Below are 16,650 nucleotides of genomic sequence, written 5' to 3' on the forward strand. Positions count from 1 at the left end.
AACCAACATTGGCCAGGTTGAACATTGGTGAAACAATGTTTATTCGAAAAATTCTTGCAAGCACGTCTTGTAACTACCAATGTATGCGTACGTCAAGACCAACGCTGCGAATCCCCTTTGATGTGTAGCAATTTATCGTCAAGGCCAACATTGGTTCAGAATCTGCCGTACACACAACGTGACAAATCTTCGCCAACTTCACGTCGGTCCAGTTTAGCCATGTCGTGTGGAGTCGCCTTAACATGTCTATTTTTAAATCACAAGAAAAACTAAACGAAAGTGTGTAGGTAATGAGGCTATAATTAGGGGAAAATTCAACGATGGTTGCTAAGTTCTTGACATGTTCCATTGCCTTTAGTTTAATTAGTTGTTTTACGAGCCATGATTATAGAAGAACACGCGCACGTAAAGTTTTATAATAGAGCAATAAATTTGCTTATATAAAAACAGGTTTGTTTAATACAGGTCATTTTGTGCATTGCAAGTAATAAAGAAGAACTCTGAAAAAATTACTTGCAGGGTCACATAATTCTTCTTTATTACATCCCATACTCTATGTCATCGTATGTAGTATATTACATAGTCTATAAAAAATGAATGTATTGTTTTGATTATTTTGTGATTTGTATCTACCTGTGTGTATTTATGGAAAGTGTTGTTTTTGCATAATTTGAATGAATAATTAAATCTTTTAAATTTAGGCGAGTGTTGAAATATTAATCTATTAATTAATTTATCGAGTGAAAATATTTTACTCCTGTGACATTAAATTTTAATGTGTTGTACTGTATAAACACTTTATGACAAATCATAAATTTATTGCCCCAAATAAATTGTTTAATTAAATGACTCGGTGTGAGTATTTTTGTTTTTGGATGATTAATTTTTACGAATTTACAGAGAGTATTATAAAGATGTCAAAGGTCGAAAGGAAACATTTTATCCGTCAGACATTCAGTCAGTGGATAATGCGTTTTTAATCTTGGTGTTCGAACATGGGTAGGCCTGAGAAGTTCATCTTTACTCGTGAGAATTAATTAGCACTTTGTAGCGTTCTCCATATGGTGCAGAATGATTAGGGTTTTTTGCTAGCCGCAGTTGGCACACTTCACAGTAACACGTATTTAAGCTGTCGGCCTTTATTACCCTAGACTCCCATAAACAACGCCCTTTCCTCATCTGAAATGAAATCAACTAACTTGGTGAAAACGTAATTAGGAAGTACTTAAGCGGTTATATCCAGTCTGGCTTGGATAAAGAACTATGAAAAATTAATAGGATTAAAGAGAGACCATGAATTTAAACAAAAAAGTTGGCTTTGCAGGAAATAACGTCGGATGTTTTTAAAAGCTCGAAAAGCATTTGAAATAAAATGAACTTGCTGCTTTTATAGACAAGTTGAAGCGTAGAATGTTAAACATCCCTTGTCGGATTGCCGTTGCCAAACTGCGCATCAGAACTATTGGATACGCGTCATAAAATAGGTTGTGGTAGCCAATTTGCAGTTTTAGTCGTTGAACACTACAGGGGAAAAAAATAGGCGGGTTGCGCGGGTAATGAAAGAAAGGCTTTATTGCCTTTTCTCGATTTTCTTTAGACTTTCTACGACGTGAACTGTTCTAGATCCCGGTTATCAATTTTTCTTTATAATATCTTGTTATTGTTACAGGACCGCCATGTTAAGGATTCTCCCGGAAGTTCACTGGATAGAGAGCCGGAAGTGGATCCAAGCCAGGATTACCAACTTCTGTTGGGTTATGAGAACAACACACACACTGTGTTACGATTTAGAAGGAAACTCGATACTTGCGACCATCATGACATCCCCATCACGGTAAGTCCATCTTAATCCCGGCAAAATTTATTCCCTAACCAACTGCTTTCGCTATTTTTATTACCACATTTCCGTTTCGTGTGTGTAATTTTTTTTTTCATCAACGAAAACTACGTTAAAGTTTTCTGCAGTTTCTCCAGACAAGTACAGCACACGTACTTACCACCTCGGGCAGAATATGAACAAAATGAAACTAACACGTGGGGTGGAACCGTCTATGAGTTGAGTTTGCTTCAACTAACGAGTTTATTGAACGAACACGAGACTGCCGGATAACTTGGGAGTTTTTTAATAAAATGAAAAAAAAAATCAACACATACTATTTGTTGACTATGTATGTACTGGTGAGATAACAGGTGCAGAAAATTGTCACTAGAGATATCGATTTGAAAAATAACTCTAAAAATATTCACATTGTTTCATATAAGCTACTATTTAAATTCAGTCTGCGGTTTTGTAGCAACCTGAAAATTGAACAAAAGTTCAAACGTTGAATCACTCGACAGATTTGTTTCTTAGGTTTGATTTATTATATTATTGCATTAGTTAAGGTAACACCTTTAGCAACTTCTCGAAATAAGATTTCAACAATGACTCGAGTCTTCTAACGACAGCATGATATATTGCTTGAATGCGTTCAGCATTGTTTCGTCTGCCTATTACCATAGACGTAAATAAGGATATTACGAAATGAGTTACTGTTCTTTTACAAGCAAATTGCGTTCTAAACCACTTTAATCTTAAATGTGAAAATGGTGTAGGTATGTAGGTATGCATCAACATGTTAATTTTACAATTTATTGTCGTATTATCGGAGGGTACGTTTCAGAATAGTTTCAAACAAAAATTAAAAGAAAAATAAATGTTTTTTCATAAATCATTTTTGTTTTATTTATATTTATTATCATACAAAATAAGGTACTTCACGTTGGGATAAAAAAAGGAACTCGTGTGTTTCATAAATGTTTAAGATACGTTCATAGACAGATAATAATATGAATGGAGTTAGGTACTAGAAATATAATGAATTTTGATAAATGTAGGATTTGCGGAACTGAAGGGGAAACAATTGAACACATCATTTCTTCTTGCACCGTTTTGGCTCAAAGCGAATATAAGAAACGTCATGATATATTCGCTAAAATTATACACATGAATTTAGCTGTTGAATTCAATTTATTAAAGAATACACAACCACATTATAGTTATACACCAGAAAGTTGTTTGGAAAATGAAAATTACAAATTATATTTTGATCGAACAGTTTTAACTGACATTCATATTAAGCATAACAGACCAGACATTATTATTTTAAATAAACAACAAAAGCAAGCATATCTTTTAGATATAGCTGTTCCAAATGCACATAATATAACACAGACATATAACACAAAAATTAATTGAGAAAATGAGAAATCTTTGGTGTTTAGAAAAAAATTCGATTTTACCACTTATAATTTCAGCAACGGGAATAGTACCGCAATCTCTTTTTAAAAATTTAAAAATTCTGGATTTAGGTAACACGTTGGTAGTTGAAATTAAAAAAATAATATTACATAGTTTGAAATAATTATTAAAAATTAAGATACGAGATTGGCATTGCGGAATATGATTATTTGTTACATAACAATTTTAAACGTGCCAGGTAATCTCAGCATAATTGGAATCATGGGTTTTGTAGGAAAGGGGATAATACAGTAGCCTTCAAGCAGCTACGGTAATTTATTAGTTTTCAGGAACGATTCAATTAATTAAAGGTTTTACGAATTAGGCCGTTGCTGTTAAGTTTCCGTCGTTTTCCTATATAAGCCCACATTGAGAACGGAAACACGAAACACTAATCGCCTCCTATGTCCGTAAGAAATTCTTTAAATATTTACATAGCATTTAAACCATCCGGAGGCATAATTCTCGCCTGAAACCGATCGTCGTGAACTGGGCAAACAAAGTAATTGGGTAAACCCTAGGGTTGATCTTTCGATTGGGGAGGATTTAACTTTGGAGCATATGTTTTAGTTAAAAGCTCCAATTAAGTTACACTTTTACAGCAAATTTACAATACAGCTCACTTGTCAGATTATGGATTTAACATTTTAAAATTAATTGCTAGACAGTGACAGAAAGAATTAAGGTGTTATAGTACAAAAGTTGACTTTGAAATCGATTCAAACTAATTTTATCTAACTATTGTTTAGTTTACAAATGCAATAACAATTATAATGAAAATGGAAATCAAAGTTAAATGCGGTAAAAACTATTCTACTCAATATTAAAAAAGACAAAGAAACAACAATGAGAGTTTAGAACTTTATATTTTAGTGTAAATGTGTATTTTATTTACAGAATGATACGATGAGAGTCGTCTGGGCTTTTCATTCAGACGAGCCCATCGGAGGATCGGTAGGTCCTAAATCCTTACCGCAGCACGACGCAGAATTCAGAGGGACACAATCATTATATCTCGTACAACGAGCAGATCAAGATGCGCCTGGACCTGAAGAAACTGCTAGAATATGGGAGCTACGTAATCCACCCGTTGAACCACCAGCTCCTGGAGAAAATTTGTATTGGTGCAGAATATTCAGAATACCGGTTCTTACCAAGAAACATCACTTAATTCGTGTAAGTACCGGTATAAGTGCTTGTAACACAAAATGCCTCACTTAACAACAATGTCACATTATGAAGTGGAAGTTACCGACAAGAAATTTCTATTTATAATATTTCGTTAACGACAGATTAGTTTTACGTTATGTCGGAATGAAACCGTTTTTAAGTATTTAAAAGGAAAACATAATACGTTTCTTCGTAGCATTTGAATTAAAATTGGACTTTTCAAACGCGCACAAGTCAAGAAATTTTGTCGACTTTGATGAACTACGTCGATACATTTTATATTAAAATATGTTTGATGTTTTTCTTATACCCTCTACAATTTTGTTCCAAATATTCATGAGTCCCAGTAAAAAGTGTAAAGTACATGCCTTAGATATTATCCACTTTTTTTTTTATTAAAGTCCCTAAGATATGAAGTACCTCTATCGTTTGTGAAGGATAATTTTATGGAAAGAAGGAAAAGTCGACCGATGTTTTAAAATACTAACATAAGTATATGTCGCTGACGTACTGTAGGATTGCAATTTAAAAGTTTAATGTGAATGCAATTCTAAGTAAACTCAATTTTGTTTTTAGTTGCGCAGATGACACTGTTGGCATAATTTTTCGATTTGAAGGCTTGAGATAAAAGTTTTTCGGGATGTAACTTTAAAAGTCCTCGGTATCGGGCCGTTATTGAAACAATCCCATCCATATGAAGACACCTTTATCCTATTTGCGAATCCCCCAGAGAAAAAAAGCGTAGAGACGTTTTCACGTGTCGCTCATGTTCAAATCTCCAAGATATGACATGCAAATTGCTTAGTTTTGAACTCGCTTCACGGATTTGCAAATAATATTATGCGTACGTCGCAAACTGAGGGGTGCGTTGGTAACATACGAATTCATACGAAATTTTACAGTTCTTTGTTATTTAAATTTCAAATTACTTGAAATTATATTTCTTTGATGTGCTCGATTTGCCTGCGTTTGTTCAATTATAATAGATGGGGTGCGAGTTCAAAGATGCGAACGGCTTTAGCAATATTCAAATATTGATTCCTGTAAACTGACATAAAAGTAACTAGCAATCCCGTTTTGAGTCGTTTACGTAAATATTTGCCCCGGTGCATTCTAAATCTTTTTGAAAGCGAAGGGAGAGTAGTCGGTCGGAAGTACTTTAGTCCTTCACGATTTCATTAAACTCGTAGGTGATTCAGTGAATTCTTGGTTACAGTACGAGCCGTTGCAAGGACTCAAAGGTTCAAACGGTTTGCAGCACGTGGTCCTTTACGAGTGTCAGGATAGTCCTCAAGTGTCGAAACTCGCCGACACTCCGGGTCGTCAGTGCTACGAGCCCAATACGCAACCCTTCTCTTGCAATACAGTCGTAGCAAGTTGGGCGAGGGGTTCTGAAGGTTTCAGTTTCCCTCCCGAAGCTGGTTATCCTTTGGAACCCACCACCTCCCGTTACTATCTGTTAGAAACTCACTATATCAGCCCTACAGATGGCAGTTTAGGGTCTCTGGACGGGTCCGGCTTGAGGTTGTATTATACCCCTGAATTACGCCGGCACGACGCTGGTGTTATATCAATAGGGATGGATCCGAACTGGAGACATATAATACCGCCAGGACAACAAAGAGTTGTCTCTTCAGGACATTGCGTGTCAGAGTGCACCAAACAAGCTTTCCCCCATAATGGCATAAACATGTTCGCTGTTGTTATGAAAACGCACCGAATTGGACGACAAGTTGCTCTGAAACACATCAGGGGCAACATCGAGCAGCCGCCTATTGCCGCCGACGACAACCTCGACGCGGATTATCAAGAATATCGCAAGCTCGGAGTTCCGGTGAAAATATTGCCCGGTGATCATTTAATAGCAGAATGCACTTATAACAGCTCTGGGAGAACCGCGATCACTTTGGGAGGTCTCACGAGTCGCGAAGAAACGTGTTTAGTTATGGGTCTTTACTACCCCAAACAAAGATCTTTAGCTGCGTGTCACAGTCTACCAAGTTTACCAACAGTTCTACATTCTTTGGGGATACAAGGACTGAGCCCGTAAGTACTTTCTTATCAGTTTCATCTTTATTTTAACGTGAGATATAATCTCGATTATAACGCTTGATTAGAATTTATTTCAACTTTTATTTTGAACACAGGGGATCGAATCCTGTGAGAATATCCGCACCGCCCGAATTGGCTGGAATGACTTTGGAATCAAGATTAGTATCTTACGATTGGGACAATCAGTTTCATAGTTTTCAAGAAGCAACGTTGAAAGGTTCGTTCAAGCCCTTGTGTTGGACCGCGCAGTCAACGATATTACCCGTAAGTTTCTTTTTCTTTATAAATATCTATTTCTATTACATAACTTAGGAAACTACTAAAAGTAGTCGCCTGCAGTGTCAGCTATAGCAAAAACCTGCGCTGAAAAACAAATAAATTTACATGGAATTATTTTTAAAATAATTGTTACAGTTAAAATGCCATTAAAGATGATATTATATTTTGTGAATTTCATTGACTAATAGATACTATTTGCATAATGAGGCGTAGTAAGTGCACATTCTTGATAACTTACCTCCGCAAGCCACTTAATGAGTACATAATAAACATGAAAAATGTATCATTGAGATTAATCTTGTAGATTTCTACACTTAAAATATAAAAAATAATTTATAGAACAATTATTTTCAAATTTGTTTTTGTTTTTTTATTTAACCTTAGTTTAATTATCTGTTTATAAGATTTTATCTAAATTCAGCAGTTTATTAGTAAAACGCTCAATTCAATTTTTTATTATAATTCGAAAACATAGATTTTTTATAATTTCTTAATAATATTCAATAAAATAAAGAACTCTGATTTCAAAGTAGGCGTTGATGAGTCGATTGTGAACGCACCATGGATTACAGATCACGGATCAGCTGTTTAAATCTAACCCCACTTTTTGTTTTTACTCTGCAGACTGACGAATGGTTCGTTCACAAACGACTCTTCAATGCCAACTTTGAGGATAAATTTAAATGAACACTGGATACTTTATTAGATAAGAAAAAAAATCATTTTGAATTTTTTGTGTAACTGAGAAGCTTAAAAGTTTCCTATAGGTTCTGTTTTATTATTCCCAACCTTTATTGTAAAAATTTTAACTAAGAATGTCTCTGTCGCACGTATTTCATTACTCGCCTTGCATCGTACCTACTACGTTTAAAGACATTTCTAGTGAAGAGCGGCTGTGACAAACAAAAGATTTGAAAACTTATGATCTAACTCGTCCAACCGTAAATGTCATTATTACTATAGTTGTCATGAACCGCCATAAAATAGCGAATAGAAGTGTGCACGTGTTCGAAAAGTTTCAGCAAGATTAGAAATGGTTTTGGTTTAAGAACGTTTCTTATTTGAATAAACCACCGTTACTAACATTTCACTGTGCCGCCGTCCTTTAAGTATTGTAAGATCCAATAGCAACGGAATTCGCAACGCAATCAAAATTAGGTTATGTGTAACAAACTAGTTGGCTAAGATGTCTATAATGTTTTAATTTCGGGAGTGAAAATCATTTTGAAAGAATAAACATAATTACATGACATTTTTAATTTACAATGCAAACATTTCCGATAATAATGCGGAATCTGGAAAAGTGCCCCGAATGCTTGCAGCGTTTCCACGTTGAATGGCAAGGGAAATCCTCTCAAAAAGGAATTTCTTAGAATTTGAATCCCCTGATTCCGCGGTCTCCGATGACATTAATGAAATCGATTGTTTCTTTGCACCAAGGGCCTAAGGTTTCAAAGGCTAAACCTTTAAATATGTAGTTTGACGAAATAATTGAAAGAATTGGATTTTATGAAATATAAGTTAGTGTGTGACGAATGAAGAGTACTTGTGACTAAAGCTACGGCACATGTTTTCTTTTTCGTAGTCACAAATCTCTGCTTTTATCAAAATCTGTCTAGTGATATTTATTAATAGTTTTTAATGACAAATTCACAAGTGAAATGGCTTAAATAAGATGATTTCATTTTTGTTTTTTAGACATGCTAAAAAAGATATCATCTTTTACAAATAGTCAGTAAGAAAATAAGGTGTCATTTACAATTTTGAAGTGAGGATGACCTGGAGCGGCGTTATGACGTCACATCCACACTAAATTACGCCACCGATTGATCCTAAGTCCTAAAACATCAGAAATAAATGCATCCGAATTTTTCACGCAAACACCCGGTATGATTTTAACTAGGTTTTTCGGACCCACTAGACAAAATTGCATTGTACACTGTAAAACCGTCTTTTGTTGAAAAGTTAAATAACATTTCTGAATGTTTTTTTTATTTTGGGAAGTTCATTACATTTTATTTAAAAGAATGTGTCCCCTCAGTTGTCGTAAGTCCGTGAGGAGACTTAGCTTAATTTTAGAAACGACCGAATCGATAACAAAAAGACACATGAACATCTAACACAAACTAGATATTTTCTTTTCACATATACCTAAGGTATTTCAAGAAATTCATTCGATCTAATATATGAACAGAAATAAATTTATTATAGATTTTTTACTTTGATACTCTGTTATTTTAAATAGGAGATCTATTCGTACATCGTGAGAGTTTAATGACAGGAAAATAATACGAATTTTATAGAATGGAATGATGTGACATATAGTTATATGATTGTAGATATTACGTACGACATGAGGGTTTGACAACGGTCGAGCCTTTATATAATGCAAAGTATTTTGTTTATTATTTAGAGTGGCGTGTCCTCTGTTTTAAATAAGTTGATATGAAGCATACAACTTATGAAAGGTCTTCTCACAAGAAAAGGTACCCACTCCACTCATGTAGCCGAAGTAGATTTTTTTTATATTTTATAGTTCATCCCAAGGTATGAAACTCTAACAAAAACTAGCCCGCTGAGATGCATATTCAAAGGATGAAGTTACTTCCTAAAAATCGGTTTTGTGTTGTTTTTCGCCTACACTTCGAAAAATAAAAAGATACCGAAAAAATTTTACTGCCAAAAATTGTTGGTTTTTTAGCGGTCTACAAGAGTGCGCAAATAAAGAATTTAAACATCAGAATATTAATTAACGAGCGTGTAATTAGTACACGCAACTGGAACACAATACTTTTGCAACGAAAATGTTATTACTTCGTACTTTCTTGTGCACTTTTAAAATATTTTTTGGTACCTTCCAAATTTGGCGCCAACCTAGCCAATTCGCGATGTTTAGCAATTATTTAACAAAATAAATTTTATTTCAGGGCACGGACAAAGATTTACATTATCCAAATATTACAATGGCGTATGTTCGTAACAGTCCCGACCATTGTAACAACTACAAAAGATACAGCACAGAGGGGTGGCCGGGAGGAACGCCAATGATGGAATTAGATGGTAACCATATAGAAGGAGCAGCTCGCAGTAAAGTTTCGCGTAGTAGCAGCAGCCCGACCGCCGAAGAGTCGCTTGGGTTGAGTAGAGTGAACTCTGCTTGTAGTTGTAATACCTTCCAAACTGTGTTAGTGGTCTGTGTTTTGTTGATTTCGTTCAACCAATGACTTAGTGATTTAATTTAGTGACCAAATGACTGACTGTTTTTTTATATTTCCTAAGGACGTACATGGTGATAGCATCGACTGCTGTATCTTTATTTATTGACTTTTATCGTGAATTGTTTTTGAGTCATACGTTTACTAGTCCGTTCGGCCAGGTCTTTTAAATATCGTGGGTTTGTAAGTGATTTTTCTGTTTTCTAAATGTTATTTTAGTAAAGCGACATTATCCAAGTGCAATAGTTTTCCGTTTTCGGAAAATTCGCTTTGCTGGAAAAATACAATGTAGCGGCAGTGGTTGCCGAATGGGACAGATGAATACGCCGCGACAGGTCTGTGATGAAAGTAGTAATAAGCACTTTTGATGTTTCTTTTCTCTAAACTACAGATTTAAGTTTGCTATTGTTGTTAGTTTTACCCTCTTTCGAACCTCTACGCTGGGGACACATTTGTATTTATATGTAAATCGAAATATCTTATGTATATTCGTAGTCTTGACTGGTGCTATATAGTTTTTATTCTTTTGTATGTCATCTAATTTATTGTTTCTTTAGTATGATGAAATATTCCTGTACAGTGTAGATAACTTGTGTAATATATTTTATAAATAAATCTTAATGAATACAAATTCTAGCAATAACCTACGTAATTTTTTTATTTGCCCCGGGCAGTGTTTAAATAAATTATCACCTAAGAGAGGTAGATACAAATACCACAATTTCTACCTTACCATGCTTTTTAATACACCATAAAAAGGTAAGTGTCTTTATGTAACTGACTTATTTTAATTGAGTTATTTTGAATAATAATTTTATATTAGGTATTCGTATGCTTATGCATAAAAAATAAAGGACTGCTTTTGGGGTTACAACATAGGTGTATATAAAATACGAATCAACAACGTTAAAAAATTAATATTAATGAATTAATTACAATATTTCAAGACAAATTTAGTAGCCTTAATATAATTAGGTACGTAACTGTCAATATGAAACTGATGGAAATTCTTCGCCGATTAAGTTATATAAATCATATTTGTAATTTGTTCGGTTCCGCTGGTATCCTGTCAACGTGGTGTAATTAATGGCTGAAACGGTTGCCACCATAGTTCGATAATACATGTAGCTTTGTAAACACGGAGTAAATTTTAAGTAAATTGAAGACCCGTTTTTTTAATCTTGTTAACCCTCCAGGTTTTTGTAAATCTGTACCTTCATAGTTATCTTGAGTCTTAAAATTTGATCATTACCGGACTAGACAAGTAAAATCGCTTACGACCCCTTAAGAAAGCGGTACCTTACACACGATTAAGTAGGACCGAAAGTTGCCAATTTCATCCACCCGTGCGTTAAGATTGTGCGTTAATAACGCACTGTAGTAAATAACGCACTGTTAACTCGGATTGTGCAAGTGCCCAGTGGAACTAACCTGGATTATTCGAATATGGTCGGCGGCTTTGAAATTTTGACATTTACTAGCTATAATTAAACAATATTTTCCCTTTTCAAAACCGCTAGTCATTCATAAATCCTAAATAAATATAGTAATAATAAATCATAATTAATTTTATGTGGTTGTAGGAAAAACAGTGTGCATAGCTGTTTGGAAAGAGTGTTTTGCACTCGGCTAACGCCTCGCTAAACATTATGCAAAGTTTGTCATTTTCCACACTCGTTATGTAATATAGTATTACCTGACTCCCATTACACGTCTAACTATGAGACTGAAACGATAAAGCTACACAAAACAAAAAAATTGATTCGGTATTCGCTCAACTATTAATGAGAAATATTAATATGAAGCTGCAGAAACATTATCCGAAACGTTTGCTTCCGATAGTAAAGACTAGCCAATTTTTACAGTATCTGCTTCGTTTAACTTTTAAATTTCTTTATGGTGATTGCCGATTAGGAATTGAGAGCTTATTTTTTAAAGATTCTTCTAAGTCATATTTGTAAACCTATCTTCCACCCACTCGGAAACTCGCTGAACTGTGACGTAGAGTGCCCAGAAATTCGACCCTAAAAGTTCAATAACAAGTTCAATATGCCCCTTCATCCAGTAAAAGATAACTATAATGACTTGATATATAAATAACTATTGCCATCCAACATCTTCCACAATTATGTACAAGTTCCGTTTACAATCAAAATTATATAACACTCAGTTGGGCAGGTGGATTGTTTTTTTTTAATGAATTGCATTAAATACTGACTGCATAATACATAAGTAATTTGGTTACACGGGGTACTGCTGAAATATACGTACAAAAAAAATAATTAAAATTAAACCAAGTTTAAACGACTCAACTGATACAGAACACGAGCAAGCACCGAAAAACATAAATGAACACAAACATCTAAAAATTTGTTTTCGTTCAAAATTGGCTGGTTCCAAAAATTTTTCGGTATACCGAAATGGCGTGAATTTATTGTGATCGTTCGTGCACAAACTCGTGCAGTCCGACGCAGTTCAGAGTGATCGATCTGAACGTACCTTTGTACTTATTAGTATACAAAGTGATCAAAAAGAAAACAAATCAGAGCAGGCGTTGCAAATTATCGGTCATGTCTAGCGGAATCCTATACAAACAACAAACAAGCGTTCAATGCATGGGCGTAGACAATTTGTGGTCTCAAACGCTGCTTTATAATAAATCATTCCTCATGAATTTTAGACGTTGGAATTATAATTGTGCATTTTATTATTATTACCTGATAATGGAAAAAAGTATAAAATAAACAAGAGCAACATTTTACATTCGTAAGAAACCCTCAGTTTTAAGCAACGGTGTTGGATGTTAATTATAGGATTAATATTAAAGAAATGACTACAACTAAGTAGATAAACAAGCACTTAAGTACATGTGTATTTGCTAGTAGTGAGTAAATTAGTGTTTGTCGGGTTAACTTTTTATACCATCGTTCACATTCGACTACATGTGCAAATTACCACTCGTGGAGTTGTTTGTTCGCCTTCATTTGTATTTGTTTGTCATGTTTGAAGCCATCTACGCAGTTTCTATGATCGTTTTTATTTTGTTTTTGGATTTGTCGTTTTGAGAACTTGTATTTACCGTGGACCGCTTCAGTCGTAATGAATACATTTGCAAGTCTTTGATAATACGCATTTCAAATAGCTCATTGTGTAAACCGTCACTGAAATTACCGCCCATCCGTTGCAATGATTCAAATTAAAGTTCATCACAAACTACTTTTATTACAAAGAAACAGGTTATTCTGTTCAACATGCCATTTACCTTCAAAAATTCAGTCTAATTTTGATACACAGTAAATTGTCTCATTATATTTCACATTAAAAAAAATACATTTACTTTGTTACCAATCCCAGATTTTCTTACTTTTTGTTCGACGCAGTTTAAATTGTTACCTTATCAATGAGATAACGCAATACAAATTTTCATATCTATATGACATTTGAGACCAGACGATGCATTGGTAAACATTATTTCCTCACAACAAATTTTTATGTATTTATGTTATTTACAAAATGAGCCAAGAACAAAGAGGTGTGACAGTCACAAAATGCATTTCATCAGAAGAGCATACAATTTTTTGAATTGTATAAATATAATAATCTATCTTTTAGCATTACGTACCTACCATTAATAATCAATTAGTAGTTTATTTAACGAGTTCGTGTGTAATCTTGAAAAAACAGAAACAATTAGCTATTGAACATGAAAAAATAGGGATGATATATCAGCTAATTAATTTTGGTTGTGAAGATTTAACTTCGTAATAGGGTAAAACCCCTGAAATTCCTTTGTTTATCGAGAAACGTTTACAATCAGACCTGTAAATAACAACAAAATTGAAGTAGACAATGGATATTTTGCGGTTCCTCGTGTTTCCAATTAGCACGTAGCAGGGCATAGAGATCCGTGTCCCTTCTATCGATTTGCAGACTGAGGCCCGGGCGTCATGCACTACTCCTGAACCGCACTCGAATTATTGATATTACCTGAAAACTGCCAGTTTTATAGAGACTAACGGCCGGAACAAATTTTGTTCGTTGGTCGAACGGATACGGCGTCCAATTTTTGAATAAATATTTATGCCTATGGTACCCTTTCAGACTTGGCGAGCACAATTCTATCCCATACAAACTATTACTCATTCAGATCGTAACCGCTTACAGGGACAAAAGGAAGTCTACATTTCACAATTTTTATTTATACCTTTTATAATGGGTTATCCAAAGATTTAACATCTTTTTGAATTCGATCATAAAATTGTGTGGGGACATGTAATAAAATTTTTTTATCGATACGACGTCAATTCGACTACGACGGACTAGGAATTCCCAGTCTACAGAAATGTGTATTTTGAACTAGAATCTGATAATAAATTTTGTAGTTCTTTAAGTTTTATGGCACGACGCTTACATACTGATCAAGTGATCATTTGTTACTTCCTTTGTTGTAAGTTTCTTTTTGGCTTCAATACCGTTTTTAGTTGGAGGATTTTATATCTTGCTCTTTGCTAGAGATAAAACTCACTCGGTTACTACAAAGTCGTTCTCTGAATAGAAGAACGACGAATACACCCACGTTAATTATTTTTACTTCTCATAAATGTCGCATTTTAAATAGTGTTATTTACATTCCGTTATAAAGTAGACTCTAAAAATTTAAGGTGAGTATAGACAGAGAGTAGGTGTAAAGGATTTTAAGGATTTGGTGTTAATTTAAATGAAGTAGAATGGAATGAAAAATGGCGCACATTATAATAATTTATAAGATTATTTGGGTTATAATATTACAATTTATTGTTATTAAACTGCTACTCGATATTAATGAATACATTTGTTTAAAATGTTGAAAGCTGAAACTAAAATTAAATTGAATATCAAAAATGAGTCAACAATGATGACTAAATGAATGATATTGTAAATGTATATTTCGTATAAGTGAACATTGATCAAAGATAAAATTATTTTCTTTTGTTACTTATTATCATAATAAAGAACAAATTGTTTGTACAAATTTCTGAGATAAGGTGATTTATGATACATAAATATTCGCTAAAAACATCTGTACAATTTTAAACTTCTGTAGATTTGCATAATGATTCATAGATGGTCTGATTACATTCCTGTACAATTAACAAGATAATTATTACATACTTATTTCATATATAAATATTTTTGTAATTTAATCGACAAAAATATTCAAATTTTACAATTTCAAAGTTGAATATTTTAAACCACTTTTTTTACATTGTCATAATGAAAAATATGTTCTCTTTCATAATCCGCCATTAAAAATATAGAGTTAATTAAGATTTGTAATGTTAAAAACAGAAATAAATTCATTTGAACTTTTTGAGCGGACACGCGGTAGATATGCCAGTGATATTCTAGTTTTTAAAAATAAAACAACGCTTTGATTTATGATTAAAATTAATGATTTTTAACTTCTGGACTTAAATTCAAATTTCCAGCCGTAGGGATCGTTGTGACTATATAATAATTTACTTCGTTAAAATTAATTAATAAGCTGGAACAATGACATCGCCTGCTTGTTTGGGGTCTTGCAGATTAGCGCAGAAAAATGAAAAGCAAACAATACTCTTGTTATCACTTGGAAACTGCTCATATTAAAGAACTTGTGAATTCTTGCGGTAAATAATAGACTTACTGGTATTTTTTAACTGAGAATCATCATTTGTACTATGCATTTTGCTGACAATTTGTTTGCTTTCAGTTTACATTAATTCTCTTTTAGAATCTTTTATATAAAGGTTAAAAAAAACTGTCTGTCGTTAATGTTTATTTCGTTTTAGGTAAAATGGAGACTTAGCAAACCAACAGTCATAAATATGAATTTTCTTTCCCTACTTTTAATGCGCTTAAGCGTGGGATTGGTTCGACCGCGGCCGTGGAAAACTGTAACTAACTTCTTCCGCTATTTTACCCCAATTACTGAGGTATGGTGATTAAGCGGTTTGCTTTTACAACTTTCACATAACGACTATTTGTTCTTTCACTGTTTGGGGGAGTAAATGTGCAATTTATACAGAGCTTAAGAATGCAGTCAACCATCTAAAATCAATCAATACAAAATACAAATCAATTTCTATTTGACAGAAACGAAGCTGATAAAGTACACAAAGTGATCAAAAAGAAAACATATCAAAGCAGGCGTTGCAAATTATCGGTCATGTCGTAGCGAAAACCTATGCAACTAAGCGTTTAATGCATGGGCGTAAATGGTTTGTGGTCTCAAACGCCGCTTTATAGGCAACAAATCATATTTCATGAATTTTAAACGTTGGAATTATAATTGTGCATTTTATTATTGTTATCTGATAATGGAGAAAATTTATAAAATAAACAAGAGCAACGTTTTCCCTTCGTAAGAATGGGTAATTTACAATTTAGAGAAAGGTCAGTTTTAAAGAAGGTTTTCGATTTCGGTAAGGTTTACGGACGTTCCTGTAATTGTAAGCAACAATTGGAGGTAGGCAACCAGTAAAACGTCTGTGTATAGCAAGTATACATATGTCTACGATTAAGCTAAGACAGACGTTTCGATAAAACAAATGATGAGATCGCACTCTTGGATTGATTTTTTGTTGCTCACTCTGTATTGTATTGGGGAAATTACATTTTAAAAATGAAATGAAC

General features: G+C 33.8%; 2 protein-coding genes across 4 annotated transcripts in view; one reads left to right on the top strand and one right to left on the bottom strand.

Moving 5' to 3' along the window:
* olf413 (DBH like monooxygenase olf413) overlaps nucleotides 1-10,643 on the top strand; it is an 83,224-nt gene extending 72,581 nt beyond the window's left edge. For all 3 annotated transcript variants that reach the window (XM_069047034.1, XM_069047035.1, XM_069047033.1), the window contains 5 exons: nucleotides 1,670-1,834; nucleotides 4,178-4,456; nucleotides 5,667-6,496; nucleotides 6,598-6,766; nucleotides 9,709-10,643. In XM_069047034.1, the coding sequence (XP_068903135.1) occupies nucleotides 1,670-1,834; nucleotides 4,178-4,456; nucleotides 5,667-6,496; nucleotides 6,598-6,766; nucleotides 9,709-10,005 (1,740 nt within the window). In that variant the 3' untranslated portion in view covers nucleotides 10,006-10,643. The remainder of the gene's footprint in view (nucleotides 1-1,669; nucleotides 1,835-4,177; nucleotides 4,457-5,666; nucleotides 6,497-6,597; nucleotides 6,767-9,708) is intronic.
* TyrRS (Tyrosyl-tRNA synthetase) overlaps nucleotides 1-13,967 on the bottom strand; it is a 199,795-nt gene extending 185,828 nt beyond the window's left edge. The window contains exon 1 of the mRNA XM_069047005.1: nucleotides 13,958-13,967. The gene's annotated coding sequence lies outside the window, so the exon portion shown is untranslated. The remainder of the gene's footprint in view (nucleotides 1-13,957) is intronic.
* Nucleotides 13,968-16,650: the final 2,683 nt, after the last annotated feature.

Source organism: Tenebrio molitor, chromosome 5 (genome assembly GCF_963966145.1).
Source record: "Tenebrio molitor chromosome 5, icTenMoli1.1, whole genome shotgun sequence".
Taxonomy (NCBI): Eukaryota; Metazoa; Arthropoda; class Insecta; order Coleoptera; family Tenebrionidae; genus Tenebrio; species Tenebrio molitor.